Here is a 22,955-nt window from a genome sequence, read left to right on the forward strand (position 1 = left end):
AGAACTTATAGAAGGCTTTCTCTTACAAATAGTATGCCTTCTGATTGGGCTGTCTTAAACTTCTGGTGACAGTGCTGTTCTTCTACTGTAATTTCTTTTTCACCTTTTAATTTTAATTTTATTTTCTTTGTCAAACCTGTACGGGCGGATATTCCGTTGAAACAAACCCTCTATTTTTGTGGGTAAAATCTAAGAACTTTCGGATCTGAGACGGGTTTTGGTAGATTTTTTCTGACAAGACGGTGATGATGATGATGATGGTGGTGGTAAAGCTGTGATTTCGTGTTGAAAATTCGATTCTCTTTTAAAGTTTTGTTTTTTTTTTTTTTCGTTGGTGTTATTTCAATGCCTTTAGATCTGACACCATGAGGAAGAAGCTCGATACTCGGTTTCCTGCTGTAAGTTTTCTCTCCTTCTCTCTCTGTCTACGCTTTTCGATTTTCTTAAACTCTGCTTGGTTGCTTGGAAAACAGAGGAAAAGAGAAGAGAGAAGAAATCTGGAAGTCATGATTTTTTTTGATTGAATTGAGTTATTGGTATTAATTAATTTAATTTCTTTGGTTGTTTGGTGCTAAATTTTAGGCTTTCTTTGGATTTTTTAACTGTTGGGTTTTAGTTTAAAGGTCTTGAATCAGCTGGTGGGTGTTGCGGTTTTTGTTGGATTTATGGGTTGTTTGATCATCTGGATCTTGTTTTGTTGTAACTTGTGTAATTTCTTGTTGCATTCCTATGGTTGTACTAAGAACCAAAAAAGTGTTGATGGGTATATAATTTTGGGTGGTATTATGAATTGGGTTGTTTTTTTTGTTCTTTGGTTCGTGTTTGGTTTCTATTTGATGATGTGATTTGGTGTTGAAATCAGGTTATGGTTGTGTCCTTTTTTGAGGCTCTTATAGAGATATGTGATCTGGTTTAGTTTTGTTTAGGTATTTGGGATTAATTTTGTTTTCCATATTTTTACGGTTGAGAATTCCATGACTGGGGACTTTCCTTTTTCTTTGTTTGAGAAGAGGGCGGTTAGGGAAATGAAGTGAGAAGCTATGGTGGATTGTATAGGAAAGTTTATATCCCTCAGGACTACAATATATGGTGGAATTAAAGGCCTTCTTATTCAAAACCCTCTATTAGTAGATAGCTTCCTATGATTGTTTTCATGAATTTCTTGATTTTTTCTTTTTTCTCATTAGGTGTTTCTCTTATATACTTGGGTGTGTCCTTTTGGTTTGTAGTATGTTTGTGCACACTTGTTAGACCATTACTGGTGTTATTCACTTGTTTGAGAGCTGATTGGGGAGAAACATTATTCTTTGACCTGGGACTTATAATCTGATACACGTACACATTTAGTTGCTTATTTGGAGATCCGAGTGCCTTGCACCAACATGTTAGTTTAGATTGGAGATTATTTGTAGGGAATTAATGAATGTTAAAGAAAGAACTTCAGTGTGGCCCGCCGCTCACATCAGATGTTCTCGCTTCCTTAATATTGATTTCCTTCCCAAACATATCAGAGTTCTGTTTTTCCAGTAGCTGCTGCTCTCTTAGCTGAAAAAAGAGCCTACTCATTCCCTAAGATGTCAATCCAACCAAAAGTCACATGCATGGAATAGAAACTCAAAATTACTAGGAGTCTCCTGTATTAATTTGTCAAAGTCTATCTTTCAAGAAAATTCTTATCACTTCAGAAATGTACAGTATATCAGAGAACCTAGTTCTGGCCCCCTATTTGTTTTGCTTCCTCCTATTTTTTCTTTGGCTAGCCTCATTTTTTTTTTTGGACAAGTGGCTAGCCTCCTATTGTTGCCATCAAGTCTTAGCATTTTGAACATGACTCTTGTGAAGTGGATTTTTTTCAGCTTTGGGTCCGTCATCCCAATCATAATATTCCTGTCCCCAGGGGGGAAAGGCCTTTATGGGCCTTAGAAATGAGAAAAAAGAAAAGCCGATAGTCTCCTAGCTTTCTCAGATGCTATACTATAATTTGAGAAATCCCCTATACATCTTTTAATGATGCCTTGCCAGAGTGTCATCTTATAATGCTCAAAGCCCAAAGTGACAAAGATGATTATAGCAGGTGTTTAACATTTTTAACATTTCTAATTTTCTGGTCTTCGAGTCTTTTAGATCTTTTCTCCTTTTTAGATTTTAGACACTTGTAGAGTGTTTGCCTCTCCTGCATACTTTTTGCGTACAAGGGCTTTGCCATTTTCTTTCAGTAAGTTATATTCTTAAAAAAAAGACATTTTTATTTTTCTGTTACGTCTTCTAATTGTTGTGGTTTTATTATCTAATCTCATTACCTGATAGAAAGCATTAATTTGACAGGCTCGGATTAAAAAGATAATGCAAGCGGATGAGGATGTTGGCAAGATAGCGTTGGCAGTGCCTGTTTTAGTTTGTGAGTAGCTGAGACTTTCTAGATTAATATGCTTCTTCTTGTAGAGTCCTATGATCTTTGATAACCTTGCTTATCATCTTCTTGGATAATTATGCAGCTAAAGCATTGGAATTATTTTTGCAAGACCTTTGTGACCATACATACGAGATCACCCTGCAGAGAGGAGCGAAGACTATGAGTGCATTGCACTTGTAAGTAAAGGATTGTGTTTGTTTCCACTCTATTTTTTAGCTATTAAATTTGCATTGATTTGTTAAAGAAATTATCCTAGATATAGCGGCTAGACTTATCCAATTTCACACTCAATGAACTGATTAGTATGGTTTATAAAGTGGGTTTCCTTCCTAAAATGCATAGATCTACTTGCTCCGATTACTGAGATTGGTGATACTGCATATGATTTCGTGGGTTTTAACTATGTTTTCCTTTGGAATATCTTTTCCTTTTGCTAAAACTTAAAAATGACTTGGTTAAATAATAAAGATTTTGACATTATCATGATCCATCTCCTAAGACTCCTAAATGGTAAAACCCAATTCTCAATGAGCTTTGTGCCAATTTCTTATGCAGGTTTAGGGCTACATTAACAATAGCATACGAGCATCACTATGTTGGAATTGCGATGATTAATTTATTTTACATATGCTGCATTTGTTGGGGGGATTATTGGAAGGATGGAAAGGGATGGGAGGGAAGAGGAAAAGGGGAGAGAGCACATCAGTAAGATAGGTGTGAGGAAGGGAAGAGAGAGGGAGCAGGGGTGGGGGGCTTTGTTAAGCTTGTCATTTTCAATATGTACTCGTCTTTGTTTTGCTTCTCTCTTCCTCCCACAACCAATCAGGGAAGAGTGGCACCCCTTTTTCTCCCTTTGTTCAACCAAAGAAGATATGATCTTTTTGGTCCCTCCTCTTTTCCTTCCTCTGTATTTCGTCCATCCCTTTTTTTTGATAAGTAAGAAAACTTTATTAATAAAGCGAAAAGCGCCCCTAAGTTGCTTTCCAGACAGTTTTAATTGGTCGTTATGCTTGCCAAAAATTTCTTTAGATATTTCCTACCATCCTAAGAACCTTTTTGAAGTTAAAAAGATTATCTGGTACCTTCTTATTAGCACACTCCATGTACTTGGTGAGAACTAACTAGGGTTGTACCAATTTAAAATGCTTGCATCTATGGGATAATATGGGTCAGATAACCATTTTGCTATGAGGAAAAAAGAATGAATTTCTTTTTCCAGGAAAACCTCAGAGTTAATTTGGCTAATGAAAATCTCATTGTCATAACCCATTCCCCCAAGAAAAAGATTCACATTTTCTACCAAGTGACATCCATCAGGAAACACCTCTTAAAATGAAACTTTTTTTTATTCAACAAAATGAACTCTTGTCATGATATCTTATGTCATTCACTGACAACTACTTCCCCTAACCCTAAAAAGGAAAATAAAGAAAAAGATAAGAAAATATCAGGTTGTGTCTTCCATTCTGATTCCTCTCATGCATTATTTATAATACGGGAAACTCTCTTGCCTTTTGTTTCCTTAGTTTGTAGTGTCTTGTTGTTCCCTCTTACATGCAACGTTGTGTTTCTCATGATATTTAAAGTATCAAACTTGATCTAACTAATTTATGTGCTGAAATTGCAGAAAACATTGTGTACATAACTATAATGTGTTTGATTTTCTGAGGGAGGTGGTCAGCCGGGTCCCAGACTATGGTCATGGCCATTCTGATGCTGCTTCTGATGATCGTGCCATTTCAAAAAGAAGGTTAGAATTGCAATGCCTTTTCTTTGTTTCCTTCTAATTGATCCTGATATAGTAAGTAATTAGATATATTCGATGACTTTTTATTCTGCCAGGAAAGCTTCAGCTGATGAATGCAATGAAAGTGATGAGGAGTTAAAGAAAACCAAGATGGTAATTACCACTTTTTACAAAGCTCTCGGACCAATTCATAACGAAATCATCCCTTTTCTTTTGTTATATCAGAGAATTTGTACTTTGTATGTTTTCCTTTTTTAAGACTTATTTGAAGTCTTTTAATTATTTATCCTTCAATTTTTTTCTTGTTGATGTCCAAAACCAACTGCTTTGTTCAAATCAAGGAAAATGCATGTTAAGATTATTTCACTTTTATGTCGTCAATCTCTCTTCAGCAATTTTAGGGTGAGGCTGGTTGTAATTCATCAGTTGGATTTCCAATGCCTGCTATAATGTTTTTTATTTTTTATTTTTATTTTTTTGTCCTTTCTCTTTTACAAAATTTGATGGAGAAGTTTGTGATGTGGAATCTTCTTTAAGTTTTTCATTAATTAAGTTGGCACGCAAAAGAACCTCTAAAATGGTATGAAGGAAGATTGGATTACTTTTGGTGTATATAGAATGTAAAGATATCCATAAAAAGGGATTATAACTTTTAATTGTTTCCTGCAGCATGAGATGAGTCATGCTGGCAGCAGTGGCAGAGGAAGAGGCCGGGGTCGAGGAAGAGGCCGTGGACGAGGTGCTAGAGCAGCAGAAAGAGAAGCTGCCCGTCTTGAGACTGGATCCGATCCCTGCACATCGCTTCAGAACAGCAGCAAAGATAACCAGAACCCTGACACATTGATGGATAACAGTTCCGAGGCAAAGGAATTGTCAAAGGAGAATATCACAGTTACAGATGGCTCCAACCCAGCAGGTCGAAATTTTGATCTGAATGCCAATGTTGAAGACAATGAGGACAGAAAGGCCGCAGTAGCGGCGGCTGCAGCAGCAGCAGCCGCCGCTCACGCCTCCTCAGCTGGGCCTACTACAGAGACTCGACACGAAGAGCTTCCTGGCTGGTCTCTGTCCGACATGGACAAGATGGCCATTGACCCCCTTCAGCTTGCACGCCTCAGCACAAGGTTAGATGAGGAGGAGGAGGAAGATTATGATGAGGAGGACTAACCATGCATGAAAAATGAGCCCTTATTTTAGTGTTTAGTAATCAGAAACAGATTAACGCTACGCACATGGTGTGTCAAAGGAATAAAAAAGAACATGGATTAGTGCAAAAGGTGACCTTGTCGTTGGAGATGAAAGCATGCCCCATGCAGTCAGTTTCTTCTTCTACAAGATCTGGAAGGTTTTTAATTTTCTCTTATTTTAGTTTGTCTCCATCATTACATGTTTCTATCATACCACTTGCTAACTATCATTTCCAAAGGTAGAGAGCTCCCTGGCAACTGAAGAAACATTAGTTTGTGCACTTTCACTCTTTAAATCAATGTATGGCAGCCTTGTTAGAGGTAGTATAGTAGATTGATTGCCCCCTTTGAGAAGCTTCTCTGTATCATATCCCCCCCCCCCTGTTTGTTTCTTGTGTTACTTTCGATTACGGTCAATAGTTACTCCATCTAGTTCAGGTGGAACTAACAATATGTTAGCTTCTTTTCTCAGTTTAATAAACTAGGTTCAAGATTTATGTCAATTTTGGTGGAAGCACATTTCATAAATGATAAATCTTCTCTTTGAAAAGGTGTTTGAAGATGGACATATTGATGGGAAGGGAAATTTAGGCATCATCTGATTGTGAAATGCCAATGTCTTCCAAGCCAACTGAAGTGATCAGCAAAAGCCTGTTGTTATTGTTAAGCTGCTCAACTGAAAAAACTCACCTCATCTTCCCCACGAATCGAACCGCAAACCAACGCTACTATGATGCTGCTCATCACTGTGCATAGTTTCGAGAATTGTTTTCAATTCCATTTTTCCACGGGTTTTCTTTTGTAACTGTTTCTGCTTTCGCTTATTCTTCCATCTTAAAACGGGTTGCCAAACGACACGTTACAGTGCTAAAACGCGATTTGCTGTTTTGAAAACTGTTTCCAAATACAGCAACCAAACAGTGCTATAATAGATGCACTAGGAAATTTGAAAAAAAAAAAAAAAACCATTGACTTACATTTCGTAGTCTCCTAAAAGAGTAATACCAGATTTGCAATTGGTCTACATCTTTTATTACAACTTGTTGACATCAGATCAACAGAGTTGTAGATGAGTTATAGATTCTTCCTCCTAATTAAAAATAGGTAAACACAAACTGGTAGAAGATTTGCATGTAAAAGCCTTGTCCACGAACAAAAAGGTTGGTATAGATTGAGAGAGAGAGAGAGAATAATATCGCCATACATATAGATATTTTAGAAGGCGTACACGCTTTAAAATCAACACATAAGCAGAAATACATATACGAGAGCCCAAAGAGAGCATATAAACACGTAGACCATAAAATATTTATATTTTTTTTTTATGAGATTACAAATGGTAAACTAATTCAGCACTCGTGTGTCTCCGTCTGATTCAAATGGAAGTTACCTTCCTTGTTCTTGTGTACTTCCACTTTATACTTCTCTTCTTTGCTTCCCCTCTTGACCTTCAAAACCAGGTCAAACTTTGCAAAATCTTCTATCACCTGTTTTCAGACACTTTCATTAATAATAGCATCTTGCTTCAAAATGCATAGAATTTAATTAAATGGCAGACCCTTCAACCTTCACCCGCTAATTTTGTGTTGGTTTCGAGTCATGTCAAAGCATGAGTAGGGGACTATGTAGGTCAAATTAGTATAAACTATTAGTTTTCATGATTTTCTTTTCTTTAACTTTTTTCCTTTTAACTAGATTTTTCTCTTGTATCTTTACATGAGTTGCGCTCTTTGCTTTTTAGCTTTTTAATGATAAAATTGATAAAATGTTGTTAGTTCCTGAACATAACAAAATATAATTCATATCCCAAATCCCAGCTATTCTTTAGGAACAAAAAGAGGGTATGAGGAGGCACTGACCTCTGCCTTTGCATGAACAACCTCTTGAAGTTCATAAGGGAACAACGAGTTAGACCTCTGCTGGATGGTCTTGACAGCATGATTTGCCGCATCCTGAACTTGGGGATCATGTGCTGGCACTGCTTGCCATCCTGGGCCATGCCCATCTGATCACAAACACAGACAAGTATCACTGATAATGCTTTTGTTGGTTTCAGTAAATGCTACTACGGGAAAGATATGGTTTCATTGACTAACACAACTTCATGACCAATCAAGTTTCAATCGCAAAAGACAATCAGGTCACAAGAACACACCCTCAAAAAATCCCCGATCCTAGGTAGTCATCATTTTGGCTAATCAAAAAATTCCATCAAACCACTCAATTTAAGGCGCCATATTCTATAATAAAGCATAAACATGTTATTCTCACAATAATAGGAATTAACTTCATGATAGACTTCTTAAAATCCTAACCACTACTTAATTAAATAGTTCATATTTTATCATCTTAGTATACACAATCAATCAGGAGATTAAGATAAGTTCAGATTTTGCCATCAGGTCCATAGAACTTTTATGTAAAATTTTGGCCCCAAAGGAGAGGGAAAATGGAGATTCGAATTAGTGACATGACATCTGCTTCATGAGGCATGATTCCGGCCAACTAAGCTAACCCTCTTGGGCTATTTAAAATTAAGAAGGTAAATACTGAAATGATAAAAAAAAAACTCAGAACTATTTAATAAAAAAAATAATAGTTAAGACTTTTAAGAGTTATCTTGTGAAGTCGACATTGACGTTGTAAATGAACATATTGGGAAGCAGTCAATGAAAGAGTGTTTGTTAGTCACCTTTCTTAACACCAAGATCTGAAGAGGTAAATGCCGGTGGTGAGTCTCCAGCATGCTTGAACTCCTGCAATTCTTTGAAGTTCAACCATGGCTTCACCCAAACCTTTGCTTCATATATCTTCTTCTTACCCGCGTCGCTGGCTTCAATAGTAAGATGATGCAAGGTACCGGCAACCACCTGTTCATGCGCCTTCACAACCTTTGCAAACTCCAGCAATGCATTCTTCAAAAGAGAGAGATATATAAGCAAATTAGAAAAATCTAGGAAAGTCTAATGGTTAGGATTTTTATCCTATTAAATGGATCATATTTTTATAGTCTCAGGCTCTTAGCATTTATCTAACTCCACAAAACCTTCAGTGTTTCTTAAATTTTAAATAAATAGCTCGATTTTCTTTAGTTTATAGTAATCTTTTCCATTCCAATTTTTTTTTTTTTTGGATGAATCTTTCTCATTTCATTTTATTTTCAAATTCTCATCATTTCTCACACTAATTCAATACAATGAATTATATTTCGCTAAAGTGAGATCCATAATTAAAATTAAAATTAAAATCTTTTTAAGCTAATAAATGCGAAGACAATAAAATCTGAATCATTTAATTTTAAAATGCTGACAGGATTTTTAGAATCCGTAAATTGTGGTAAAACGGTAAAATCTGAAGCATTCAATTAAAAATAATGATTAAAATTTAAGAAACTCACCATCAAAATCAAAACGGTAACTCTAGCGGATATCACAAAATCATAACCATTATTAAAGAATTCTTAATATTTCTTTAATTCATTGTCGTGAAATGAGACTAGATTTTGTAGGATAATTCGTCAGCGGATTTCTGAAAATCCTAGCTATTCAAGTAATTAACATATAAGCAAATGTTAACACTTAAATTAAGAAAAAACTAAAAAATATTTCAAAATTTGCTTAATATTAAGATAACCGTAATCATAACCATTATTAAAGAGTTCTTAATATTTCTTTAATTCATTGTCGTAAAATGAGACTATATTTTGCAGGATAATTCGTCAGCGGATTTCTTGAAAATCCTAGCTATTCAAGTTTTAACATATAAGCAGATGTAACACTCGAATTAAGAAAAAACTAAAAAAATATTTCAAAATTTACTTAATATTAAGATAACTGTAAACGGATTAAAAATCAAGAAAGCATTAAAGTTTGAAAATCCTGATTCTTTGTTTTTTTTTTTTTTTCAAGTTCGATTCATTTTAACCAAGAAAAATCACAATGAAAACCTCTTTCTTGTTGTGTTCTTCGACGGCGAAGCGAGCGAGGCCTTCGATCTCGGCGCTGTTCTGAGATGCTCCTCCTTGTGATTCGTGCACGCCTCCCAGTGTGGCCATTTCGCAGAGACCCTTCGATTCCGAATACGGAGAGAGAGTTGCAAGAGAAATCGCTACTAGTAATAGAGCAGAGAATTGAAGCGGTTTCATCGTTTGGCTTTTTATACCATTTTCAAGGCTATAAACGGAACGGAGTTTTGGTCTTCGTTTCCGTTTTCTCCGTTATTTGTCTGTCTCTCTCTCGTGGAGCCTCGTGTACTAGAGTTTTGACACGTATCTTACACGTGTCGATCTGTTATCACGATCTGTTCTTTCCGTTAAAAGATGCGCTTTGCTTAGTCGGTGCTTTTGCTTAGCCTACACGTCTTCCTTCCTTTACAAAAATTTGCAAATATTCTTTATGAATTGTGATAGAAATAAATAAATTAAAATTTTATTTGGAGATTATTTATACATTATATTATAAAAACAAAAAAGATTATTAGCTCCATTAGACTCCATTTTTATCATGAATAACTTGATATATATCAATGAAATTTTCATGACTATATGTCTAAATTGCATATAATTTGATCAGACCCACAAAAAGGGAGTGACGAGTCTCCTATCCGAGAAATGATTGAGGGGGGACGGTTAAAAGTCCCCCCCTCACCCCATTTTTAATAAAAAAAATTCATTTTTATTCAAAAAAAAGTGTATTTTTTTTCTTGTTTGTTTTCTTTTTTGAAATTTTTATTAATAAAATTGATTTTTTTTTTTATTAAAAAGGGGGTGACGGGGGATGGTTAAAAGTCCCCCCTCAATCATTTATCCTCCTATCCTAGACAGTTTGAGGTAAATTACCAATTTGTCTTGAATAGGTGAGCTATGCAACCCTTTTTATATAAGACTATCAAAATTGCATGAAATTCAACCGGGTTATTGCATGAATTCTTTATTATATATATATACAGAACAACATAAAATAAAGATAAATCTTACGTTAATTCAGAGTCTCACTAAAATAATGAATACGATAGGTTGAACCAGAGCCTCACTAACCTTAGCGGAATCTCACCATCAAAAGAGAAAAGAAATCGCATCTCTCCAACAAAACATCTATTTTTCATTCATCATAATCTGTTTCCATAGGAGTACAATGAGAATTCATATAGACATTGAAAATAAACCCTAACCTTAATGCGACTGACTTTTGGGCTAAGCCGATTATTGCATACCAACTCTTAAGACATAAATTTAATACTAATAATGATTACAAAATAACCCCAAATCTTAAAATATAAATTAAATATTAATAAATTTAAAGAGTAAAATATTCCTTCCATATTCTGCATCATTAGCACTCAACAACACCATAATCTTTTAGGAAAGTAGTGTGAAGACTAGGGGTGGTTTTAGAATATAATAATTACAAGCCAATGGGGTTTCTTTTTTTCTTTTTTATTAAATATGGGAGAAAGGATAATAATGGTGGATTTTTCCCGCTTCTTATCGTAATAGAAAAGAAAATAAGAAATTATATGGAAATGCTTCAAAAAACATGATTGAAAGTGACCCATTTAGCTAAACAATGTGAACGGAAGTTGACACTACGAGACACTTTCAAAGCATTTCAGCTACGAAAGGAAGATAAAACTAAATTAATATCTTAAATACAATTAGCAAAGGACCAAGATGAAAGAGAAGAGAGGAGAGGAGGAATATTGTTGATAAAGCCAAAGGGGTTTCAGTTTCACAATTTTTTTTTTCTTTTGTTAATGATACTCTTTCTTCCTTGCTAATTAGTACTTGGTCGGTAAAAGTTTGATTAATCAAATTCTTCATCTTCTTTTTGACTCTCTTTTATGCAAGTTCATTTATTTACTAAGCCTCTTTTTGTCGATTCCTGGAAAGAATAAATTCGTGGCATATGTTGCCTGTAAACGAGCAGAGTAATCCCTAAACTTTCATCAAACAAGCAACAATATATTTAACAGAATTTATGTTAGAATATTAATTTAAATAATTTAAGCTTTTGAAATAAATCAAAGCATTAGTCATGAATTTGAACCATAATTCTACAATTTACCCCATTTCCATTAAACACATTAGGCCTCACTCATTGATGAGAAGTTTGAATCCACACATAAAAATGAATATTTAAATATTAATTCCGTCATTTTTTATCGGTTTAAACTTTTGAGATAAATAATGATTTGACAATTCGAGGGATAATTCATAGTAGTAGCTGAATATGTATTTTTTGTGGGTAACATTAAGGGAACCCAAAAATAATAGTAGATTGCCTAAAAGGAAATTAATTGAGATTCATGGTTAATCTAGAACTCACACAGAAGAATCAAACTGGTGGGTGCATGTAATGCCACAATTATAAAAATATTATACAAATTTTATTTGGTAAAGCAATATATAACTATCCTTATACATATATTGTCAGTATAACAATACAACATAAACTCCCTTCTGGAGTAAAAAGTGTTTGTTTACATCCAAAGGTGGGGGGAAGAAAAGCACAAGGCTCTGCAGCAAAAAAGGCCTAGAGTGCTTCAAAAACAAATAATAATAATTGAAAAATTACTTGTCATGGCACTGATTCAGCACCTGAGCTATTTTAAAAAGAGGGAGAGGAAAAAAACATGAGTTACTATAACCTACTCATGTAACATCCTCCAAGTTGACAGCAAATGAGCAAAAAAAAAAAAAAAAAGTAACTAAAAGAAAAACACTTCCCCATCAACTTCGAAAAGAAAAGGAAAAAAAGACTGATAAGTGATTATGCAGAAACACTCTAGTCCACAGAGCAAGGTTTTGGGTTCTTTCCTTTCAGCTGGTCCTCCTTATGAAAACTATCTCTGGACTAGGAAAAAGCTGAGAAACACTGTTCTTCATCGTTGGTTTTGAGTCACTCTGAGATCCTGACTGCAGCCTTATCTGTAATTTGGATCCGAATAAAGAACAATAAGACTTCATAGAGACTGTAGTGCAGATGTCCATGTCATGTTTTTAGCAAACAAAACATTATAGACCTTGATGGCTGAATTTATTCCCTATTTTCTCATGGATTCGCAACACCAATATATAATTATAGACCTCTAATAAAGTATTCTGTTTATGATGAAGATTATAAGAGGTGAAACTATAATAAGCATCAATACACTATCCCTATTATGTAGTTTTAGCTCAATATGGATCTTTGATCAACTAATTCTACCACTGGTCTTGGCTATTCTGGCTCAATAATGAAATTTACTTTCCAATTATAGTGCCTTTACATTGGATTTCGTTGGGAGGTAAAAATACATTTACCTATTAAATCCTAACATCTCTAGCTGTATGAAGACACGAAAGATAAATAGATAATGACTCATTTAAATAGCAAGTTCTAATGAACCACTGAAAATTTGTCTGCTAGAGGAAATTATGAGAAGAAAAAGTAACAAATCATAGCACAAACCTCATAGCGTTCAAGCAACGATGCAAATAATGTCGCAACTCCTTGAATTACAAATTTCTGACCAACACAGGCCCGTGTGCCAGAACCAAAGGGAAGAAATGCTGCATTGTCATGTGGATCATTTAAGATGAAGGAGCTCTCTCCTGGATTTACAAGTTTTTCAGCATTCCCTGATCAAAGTTATTACCAAATATTTGTTATGGTTGCATCATGTTAACGTTGGTGATTTGAATTTATGCTAAAATGAGGTCATGATTGTCATAAATTCCCCAACTCAATCTCATGTATAGTAGAGGAGGGCGAGTAAAGGAAGCAAGTTAGATTTGATTCCACATGACAGTCAAGCAATATATCTGTAAACTTTCAACAAACAGTAAACCATATTGATGGATAAGGTAGAGTTAAATCATCTACATTGTGTGAAGTAGAAGATATTACTCGAAATGAACAAAAATGGGGGGGGAAGGACATATTGAGGTAAATACATAAATTAAACTATTGGCTGAAACAAGACATAGACCAAGGCAGTGTGGATCATGATTACTAAATAATACTGAAATGAGTGTACAATAGGCAGACAAAATATAGTGCAAGTATGAATAAATTAACATTGGAATTAGGCAGGAGCGAAACCTGTAGCTGATGCATTAAGCATCAATCCATTTCCAGTCTTCGACAAAAAACGATATGGATTGAATTCATTGGCATCTTGCCCCCAACTAGCAGCATCCATCTGTACTAACTGGACAGGCACAACCAGTACTGCTCCAGCTGGTATGGTTACACCAGTTTCGAGAGTAAAGTCTTGGGAAGTATGAGGGGGGGAAAAAGGAGTTGGTGATTAAAAAGAAAGAGTTAGTGATTTATAAATTAACAAATAAACAGCAAATAACAATCAAGATCAGTCATAGTAAATATGTACAATAAGTGCGCGGCACACAATTAAGAATAGGCACCACAGATAGATAAGGACTATCATAAAGCATCAGTATTCCCAGGAGTATTCTATCTAATGTGCTCCACTACCATGGGTTCAACGTATAGGACAAACTAAACTAGATAAATCATTATTACAAAAGCTTGTAAATGTCCAACAAAGTCCTTTGTCCAGTCTACCTTCCACTGAAAACGCCATGTTAATCAATATCCTCTTATATTGCATGCTTGACTATGACCAAGGTCAAATATCCAAATATAAAGCCATTTTGTCTATGATAGATCTCCCTTTTTACTGTAAAAAGGAGGAAAAAACAAAAAGAAACTTTACATAAAAAGTTGAATTTCCAGCATACACAAACCCGGACAAAAAAATGACAAACGTTGATATCGTGTAAGGAGAGAGGGAAAAAAAGACAAAAATGTTTTGATCAATATCAAACTATTGTGAATATCCTATAAACATTGGCAATTTTACGTAGCCATGGAATCTATTGTGTATTTTAATGCTTTATGAAAGGGTTTGTGGACCACTCACTAAAGTGGAATTTTTTTCTTAAATTTTTTTTGAAGAACTTCAAACAATATGAAAGTCAATCCTCCACAAAGATAAATATGCCAACTTTCATCTTTGTTTTGTGCGAGTCATATGTAGCAACCCAATAAAAACACTAGTTACATCTACGCTATCACTCTAAAAAGACTAGTCAAGTTACAATTTGAGCTCCCTAGAGTTACTTTTTAAGTTCAATCTCACTTATAAAGAAACCAATGTGAAACTTAGCACTCATAAGCTCATTTATAATCCAGTCACTCCATGTGGACCATTTATCTTCTCAATGTGGGACTAACTTTCTGGAGTGTCACAATTTCACCCCACTCAAATTTTTAACGTCCTCGTTAAGGCCCACGTCATGCAGTGCTTCAGCACCACATGGTGTTACTAAGTTGCTCTGACACTATTTGTAGTTGTAGCGACTCAAGAAAAACGCTAGCCACATTTGCATTATCACTCCAAAATGATTAGTTAAGTTGCAATTTGAGCTCCCTAGTATCACTTATAAAGCCGAGACTCACCTAGTAAGGAACTAATGTAGGATTTAGCACCTATGAGTTCCTTATAATTCGCTCACTCAATGTGAGGTGTGGGCAATTTATCTTTCCAATGTGGGACTAACTTTTTGGGGTGTCACATCATGTGAGTCAGAACCATGTGCTATATACTTGACTGCCTTCACAATCTATTCCAAATAATACACTACCAGAAAAGATAACACAAAGTACAAATGAACTCTTTTCTCTTGCTTGACTATTTGCATTGGTGCAAGTGAAGCAACCCTCTCTAAAAACTGCAAATAAACATGACTGTGTGAACACACCTACATTTATGGCTTCAAAGATGAATTTCCTCCTTTTCTCCAAACAATGCATATGCTAATGTGCACAATGAACATTTATTGTTTGAAGATGAATTCCAAAAAATCCTGAGTAGATTGGGACTGTGTAAAGGTTTCATAATGATCAAGTTTGACAAGAAAAAGCTCACTGCATCACCATCCTTAGCAAGATTGTAATAACTCTGTAAATACAAATCCTAATGTACACTTCATCTGGTATAACATAAAAAAAAATTTAGAAGTTGGATGTCTAAGATAAATTCCATGCATCCCAACACAGAAGGTAATGCATATGCGAGAGACAGATACAGGTATCCTGCAATGTAAAGCTCCATGCCTTACCATGTTTCAAAGAACATCTCTGTAGCAAAGGCCCTGCTGGCAGAAGACGGGCAGATTCATAAACAGTTGCTAATAATAAGAGCATCTTATCAACACATTGTTGGTCCTGTTTCATTGACCCATTCCTCACCATAATTATCTCTGAGTAAATCTGCACAAAGATAAGCATAAATTGGAATGTCACTAAAAAACATGACAACTGAAATTTTAGCTTTCAAAAAGAAACTAAAAGCAGAATTAGAATATCAATTTAATAACACTAGAGATCTATGCATAGTTTGATACTAACCGTGATCACACCATATATATTAACTAAAAAAATTCCAAACACCAAATAAGAAATTTCTGTTTGAATTGAGGCCAGTAGGGGGGAAGAGGAGGGAGCCGGGGGGGGGGGGATTTATCAATGATATATATCTAATACAGATTCTGAACAATGCAAATCGTCAATAATGATTCTATCATCTAATACACTTTTTTGATAAGTCTATCATCTAATACATGCAATAAAACATATGCAAATATGATATGCATAATACATACAATGCATGCACATACAAATTTTTTTGGTATTCATGCAAGAACACACCAAGCTCCACCATGTTCCTGAATAAGCATCACATATAATAAATCCAGACAATTTTTGCAAAATATTCAAGAGAGAAATAAAGGGTTCATGTAACTCATAATTTTACTAACAAAAAGGAACAGGGGGGGGGGGGGGGGGGGGGGGGTGGGTGCTGGAGTTTAAAAGTGCCTGCATTTGCATCCAATTGAACGCTTCTAGAAGTCACATTAACTCATCTGACATCAGTTCTGACAAAATGAATTTGGAGCAGCATGACCTAAAAATGGAAAGGACAAGAGGAAAGAAAGGAAGCTACCTTATCCTGTATTTGTGGATGTGTAACAAGCCTCTCCAACAAATTACCAATCAAACCTGCTGTAGTTGGGCATCCATGGAACATCACCCCCATGAGATTTCCGCAAGGTTCTTCTCTTGCATTAAGATCACCATTAACCTCATGTAAGGAAAAGTTATCTGGCATCTCAACGCCACAACAAGATGGTGCACCAGATGCAGATTCCCTTCCCATGTTTGCAATTTCATTATAAAGGTTTTCATCCATCTGACAAAAAAGCCTGCAGTTCTTTCGGCACTGTTGAACAATGTCTTGAGTTAAGAATTTCAATTTCGTGCATAAATGCTGGTACCTCCAAAATCCACGTTTCCAGAAGGGAGTAACACCATATGAGGCCCAAAAGCAAGCATCTTTAGCAATCATCATGAGAAGCTCCTCATAAATAGTTGCCTTGGACCAAGCCAAGAATGCATCTCCAAAGAGTGTGGCTCCCAATAAGGTAAAAGCCATATGTTGAGAAACCATTTTGCAATCAATTCTGCCTTTTGCCATGAATGTTTGTATTCTCTCCATGATACAGTCCACAACCTTTGTACGAATAACAGTAGCTCTCTCAATGAATCTCCCATTTAATTCTGTTGCCAATGATTCCCTTCTCCTTTGCACCTGCATATATGTACAAAACATCAAAAAAACCTGAGTGTACATACAGGTGAACTATTTTGTTCAGGGAAGAATATGTAGTCACATATGACAGTGAGAATAATCAAATTGAAAAATAAATGAATGAATGAGCGATTTATTCTTCTTCTTCTTCCTTTTTTATTTTTTAAGTAGCCATCATGATATAAAAAGTGATGATTTGACAAACTCCTATGATCCTATCCAAAGCTCACAAACATATCAGAACCTGGCCATAAAAACATGAGCTAAGCATCATTTGGCATTCTAATGAATTCAGTCAAAAGTACGATAGGTTGTATTGCATGTTACATGCTTCAGTCACCATCTGGTAACAAATTTCAGTAGATGGGGTACAACCATTATTCCACCCCCAAATAGAAGAAACTAATATATATACATATACGATTTTTTGAAAATTTATTTATCCCTCATTGCATGTCTTTGCTGAGCTGCTATTTTGAAGCAATAATTCCATAAGCAAATACATGCCTCTTTTATTTTCAAGCTCCGAAGAACAAGGAAGGAATAAGATCCTCTCAATTTCAAATGAAATTGATACTATCCATTTCATAGTCGGGATTTAAAGTTTCTGCATTTAATGGTGTATATAAATTCAATGTTGGTACGTCTTTTAAAAATTTAAATAATGTAGATTATCTACACCGTTAGATATGTCAATTTTAAATTCTGACCATAAAATGGATAATTTCAATTTCAAAGAAATGGAGAGGATCCTTGTCCGAGTTTCATTGCCCTTGTTTTCTAATTAATGGTAATTGCATGAAACTATCAAGTAGAATGTAAAGTTTAAAATTCATATTAAGTGTTCTGACATACGTTGTCTTTCCCAGGTTTAAGTCAACACAACATACAGCTTCTAAAGTAGGCACTAAAAAGTATGTATGGGAAGGAAAAAGGATATATATATTAAAAAATAAAAATAAAATAAAAAAGAAGAAGAAGAAGAAGAAAGATGCAATGAAAACCAAAGCTCATACCTGGTCAAAAGATGAAACAAAGAGGCTTGATGGTCCAAAAGCCATACGGAATGCCTTCCCTGTCAAAGGCAATTTATCCTCAGCCTTTAAAAGCATCTCTTTGATAAGCGCTGGATCCTTTATTGACACCAAAAGCTGCGTAGGACCCAACCACAGCTTGATAACTGATCCATACTTCTTGTGTGAAACTGATAGAAGTTCTGGAAGCCAAAAGGACAGGAAACATATGCCATTTACTCACGTCCAAAAATAAAACAAAATAAAAAAGAAGCAAATTTAAAATTATCCAATACCAGAAGCATGATAGTATACCAAGATATACTCAGTGTTTGGATATGGGAAGAAAAAATGGATTTCATCATTAATTCGAATGGCCTATTGGTAGTTTTAATATCAAATGATAAAGAGTACAATTTTAATTAATAAAGAAAAGAATCCAAAGAGCAAAGGTTTAATATGATATTTTGAATAGCAAAGAAAATGATTTATTATTGCTTTATTGTTGTCAATGGTGATGAAGATGATAGTTGGCATGGTGTGAGAAATAGCAACTAGGCAGACTCGCAACACCAGAGATATCAAAATTGATGGAAGTATTTACTTTTCCGATGACAAGAAGAATAGTATAAATGAAAAATGTATATGCTTAATATAGAAGAACATTGTTATCATCATGATCCTTATCAAGCAAGCCTTATTCCAAATTCTTGCAGAGCCAATGATTATAGAGCACTCAAAAAATTCAACCAATTGATTGGTCAAAAGCTTCTTAAATGCACAACAAAAAAATATTGAAATTCAACAAGCACAAGAATGACAGATCAGAGAAAAGCATCACCCAAAAAAAATCTTTATCTATTTGGTTCCCGAGAAAATACATGAACACAAGTGGAATAAAAAATTGACTTCTCATCTTTTCACTATCTGAACCCCATCAAAACTACTCCCAACTAAACCCAATTCAACCACCTGACTCGCTGAGTTGCAGAATCCCCTTTCCTTCTCTCCATTTTCGACCTAAGATTCTCTGCTTGAATTAAGACTTTCATAAAACAAACAAATAATTTCAATGCTTCAAACTCTGATTTCCCAAATCTCAGACAACAGCTATAATTTCCTATTCACTTTCATGCCAACCAAACTGTAATTGAAATTCCTGAGAAAATTCAGGCTGAAAATGTAATACATCAATCATATATTGAGAAAATGAATAGCTCGCATATAATACTAAGTCCCACATTAGTTCTTTACTAGGTGAGATTGAGCTTTACATGTGATTCTAGGAAGTTCCAATTGCAACTTAACTAGTCCTTTTGGATTGATAAGGCAGATGTAGGTATCACTTTTCTTGGGCGGCTATAACAAACTTCTTTCTCTTTTTCTTTTGCTCCGTTTTCAACCTAAAAATCTCTACTTGAATTAGTATTTGTATAACAATATAATCTCAAGGTTCCAAATATCAAATTCCCCAAATTTTCTATTAAATTTGGCACCAATCAAACATGTTTTAATATTAATTAAACAATTAAATTCACGCTTTTTTATCGCTTAAACTTCCAACGCATCGTAATATCCTACGAGTGATCTGGGTTTTAGTTCCACACATTGGGACTATTAAAATGTTAATTAAATAATTAAATCTCACTTTTTTATTAACTTAAACTATCCACAATCATGAAGTCCATAGCCAAATCAGAGCTGAGGTTGAGAAAAATCTGGACAAAGGAGTATTAGAAAATACTGATTGAGACAACTAACAATTTGAAGGATAAATGAATTGCCGAGGGAATCGAACTGACCGATGAGATTTTGGCGGGTAATGAGCTTGGAGTGACCGTAGAAAGAGGGGCAGGGAGGGCCGGGGATGTTGCGGGCCTGGGCCCAGAAGGTGAAGAGGCTAAGGACTTTGCGGAGCAGGAGAGCAGTGATGGCGATGAGGGATATCCAGAGGAAGGCATTGAACTCCCTGGTGATGAAGTCGGCGAGGAATTGCGAGGGTTCCTGAACTTCCCGGGAATCGCAAGCCCCGGAATTGGTTCTCAAGTAGTGGAGTAGAGAGGTGGTCGGAGTCGGAGATGCTGCTACGCATGGTTTCATTTTCTCATCGGAGAAATGAGAGAGAAGGGCTGACTTTTTGGTCTCTGTTGAAAGAAAGAAGGATGGATTTCGCTTTGTGTGTGGGTGTGCGTGTATCTTAATTTGTTTTCCTTCTCTCGTCTTAAGGACCCCACCTCATGTCTATCCTGTACGTGAGCCCTGAGAGGAGATAAAAAATAAATAAAGAAAATAAAGAAAAAGTACGGGTATATTCTCAAACTAATATTTAATTATCAATGTTTTTTTCAAATTATAATTGTGTCAATATTCTAATTATAATTACTAAAAACTATCAATGTTTCTGTTAAAAATTAATAAAAAATTAAAAATGACACTCAATTTTTTTAATAAGATAAAAATGTCCTTATAAATTCGGGAAAAAAAACTAATAAATAAATAATTTAAAAAAATTTAAAAATAATAATAAAGAAATTAACGAAAAAAGGAAAAAAAATATTAAAAAAAAGTAGAAAATAACGACTTTTTAAAATAAAACGAAAAATAACTGAAATTTTTTTAAAAAAAAATTAATTAATTAATTTTTTTTATATAACTTTTTGTTATTTTATATACTTATAATATTTTTTAAAATTTTAATAATTTTATGAAGGGTATTTTTGTCATTAGGAGAAATATTGACATTTTTTTTTTATAGTTTATAAGAGACATTGACACAATTGGTAGTTTGAGGGGACGTTTACAATAAAGTGATAGTTCGAGAAGGTTATGTGTACTTTTTACAAGGAAAAAAAAAATATATATATATATATATATATATATATATATATATATATATTTGTTATTATGTATAAAGAAAAATTAATTTAGTTTATTAAATTGACATCTATTATATATATATATATATATATATATATATATATATATATATATTAAATCATATAATTTAAGAATATATGCAAGTTAAATAGACTAGATTTAAAGATTTTTCTTCAATTTAATTTGGAATAAAACTTTATCTATAATTTCAATACAAAATGCTTTGTATTAAGTATGCAGCCTCAAAAACCTTCGACAGGTAGATGTTGCGAAAAATATATTTTTATTTCATAATTATCCTACAATATTGAAGTGGTAGAATCAGCGTTGTAAGATAATTATATGTTAAAAATGTAATTTATAGCATTACAAGCTATTAAAACTATTATATTTTTAAATAAAAACATCAATATTCAAATAATAGTTCTTAATCATACTCATTAGATGGACATAAAAATCAAGAGAAAATAAAATAAAATAAAATAAGATTTACAGGACAAAAAAAAAAATGCCATTTATTGGAAATAAGACTTAACTTCTTGACATTTCATCAACTCTTGATTCAAGTTTTGTATACTTCATGTTAAATGTTATTATAAATAATTAACTACTAAATAAGCCAACTTTATATATTGAAATGAATAGTAAAGAATATACTTTCAAAACATGTTAACAAACATATCCTAAATAACTCCAACACAAAAGGCCAGCAAGACAATAAAAAAATGGGTAATTACCTTTTCCTCTCATGAACTACCAAAAAATACGCGATGCCCCAATGAACTACCAACTCGGCCAAAATAGAGCATTCAACTACCATAGACAACCATTTTCTCCCTTCCATCAGTTAGAGGGGTTAAAAGAAACAGTCAACGGGTCATGTGTCGTTTTACATGGGGGCGTGTTGGAATATGGTGGTAGTTCATGGGAGAAAAAAATAAAGAAAATGAGGGTAAAACGGCATGTGACGGTCACGTGACCCGTTGACCGTTTGTTTTAACCCATTTGACTGACGGAATGGGGAAAAATGGTTGTCTTTGGTAGTTGAATGCTCTACTTTGGTCGAGTTGATAGTTTGTGGAGGCTTTGGGCAAAAGTTGGTAGTTCATGAGGGGAAAAATGTAATTACCCCATAAAAAAAGAAAAAAAGAAAAAAGAAAGACAAACAAACAAACTAAAAAGAACTTGCCAAACATGGATCAAGATTCTCTACAATTATTTGTCCAAATTTGAGAGAATTTGGGCACGTGATTGTGATATATCACTTATGGGACCAACCTGATCAGATAAGTTACTGAACAATCCAATTTTTATTTCATTAGGTGGGTCCTACAAGTCGTTTCTCATAATCATCTTTCAAAATTCTTTCAAATTTAGATTAATAATTGTAGAGGATACTAATCCGTCAAACATACAGTGTGACGTTTGTGAAATTTTTATAATACACCATCAAATGTATTATCCGAATTTTATATTAGAATGATTAAACATCATTATTAATGTGGTGCCAGTGGTAATAATAATAATGATGAAAAAAAATTAATGGTAAAAGTTTCGGCCTCCGTTGGTTTAGCGGTTTCAAAATACATATTTTTTTAAAAAAATAGTAATTTCAAAATGTAATTAATGAATATGTGATTTTAAAAAATTGTATTTAAAGCATTTGGTCAAATCGTTGTTCAGCGTTTAAAATTTAAAAGAAAATTAAAAATACACGCCTTCTTACCTATTATGCAATAAATTTTTTCATGTTTTCAAGTCGTTTTTATTTATTTATTTATTGTTATTATTATTTTTCAAACACAATTATGCATTTATAATTAGTGATCTTATAAGCTATCAAATTATCAATGCCTTGAGATAGCATAAAATAATATAATAAAGCAAATGCAAATCTATAGTGAATTCTGATTGGTGCCTTAAAAATTGGAATAACGAGTGGCATTTTTGGAAAGTTATTTCCTTATTTTCTGGGATCTCAGTCACATTTTGCAACTTTGATAAAATAAAAGAAGAAAATAAATTTTGGATCGTTTGGAGAATATAAAATCAGGACAGAAAATTCA

General features: G+C 34.0%; 3 protein-coding genes across 4 annotated transcripts; 1 reads left to right on the plus strand and 2 right to left on the minus strand.

Annotated features, from left to right (window-relative positions):
* The first annotated feature begins 114 nt into the window (after nt 1-114).
* LOC133880260 (uncharacterized) lies at nt 115-5,701 on the plus strand. Its single transcript, XM_062319176.1, has 6 exons — nt 115-398; nt 2,326-2,398; nt 2,496-2,589; nt 4,041-4,163; nt 4,256-4,313; nt 4,830-5,701. The coding sequence occupies exons 1-6, from the start codon at nt 366-368 to the stop codon at nt 5,325-5,327; spliced, it is 879 nt and encodes a 292-aa protein (XP_062175160.1). The 5' UTR covers nt 115-365; the 3' UTR covers nt 5,328-5,701.
* An 831-nt stretch (nt 5,702-6,532) lies between these two features.
* On the minus strand, nt 6,533-9,488 carry LOC133878785 (cysteine proteinase inhibitor 12). Its single transcript, XM_062317317.1, has 4 exons — nt 9,294-9,488; nt 8,040-8,262; nt 7,207-7,352; nt 6,533-6,834 (listed from the first exon to the last, which is right to left on the minus strand). Exons 1-4 carry the CDS (start codon nt 9,399-9,401, stop codon nt 6,697-6,699), a joined length of 615 nt encoding a protein of 204 aa, XP_062173301.1. The 5' UTR covers nt 9,402-9,488; the 3' UTR covers nt 6,533-6,696.
* A 2,221-nt stretch (nt 9,489-11,709) lies between these two features.
* LOC133879591 (cytochrome P450 71A14-like) lies at nt 11,710-20,205 on the minus strand. 2 transcript variants are annotated; one of them, XM_062318212.1, is made up of 7 exons: nt 19,815-20,205; nt 18,016-18,215; nt 16,355-16,999; nt 15,471-15,621; nt 13,429-13,599; nt 12,796-12,938; nt 11,710-12,272 (listed from the first exon to the last, which is right to left on the minus strand). In XM_062318212.1, the coding sequence occupies exons 1-7, from the start codon at nt 20,110-20,112 to the stop codon at nt 12,165-12,167; spliced, it is 1,716 nt and encodes a 571-aa protein (XP_062174196.1). In that variant the 5' UTR covers nt 20,113-20,205; the 3' UTR covers nt 11,710-12,164. The 2 variants fall into 2 exon arrangements, with proteins under 2 accessions (XP_062174196.1, XP_062174195.1); XM_062318211.1 differs by having other exon boundaries at nt 12,796-12,965; nt 19,815-20,204.
* Nucleotides 20,206-22,955: the final 2,750 nt, after the last annotated feature.

The sequence above is a fragment of the Alnus glutinosa genome, chromosome 10 (assembly GCF_958979055.1).
Source record: "Alnus glutinosa chromosome 10, dhAlnGlut1.1, whole genome shotgun sequence".
NCBI lineage: Eukaryota > Viridiplantae > Streptophyta > Magnoliopsida > Fagales > Betulaceae > Alnus > Alnus glutinosa.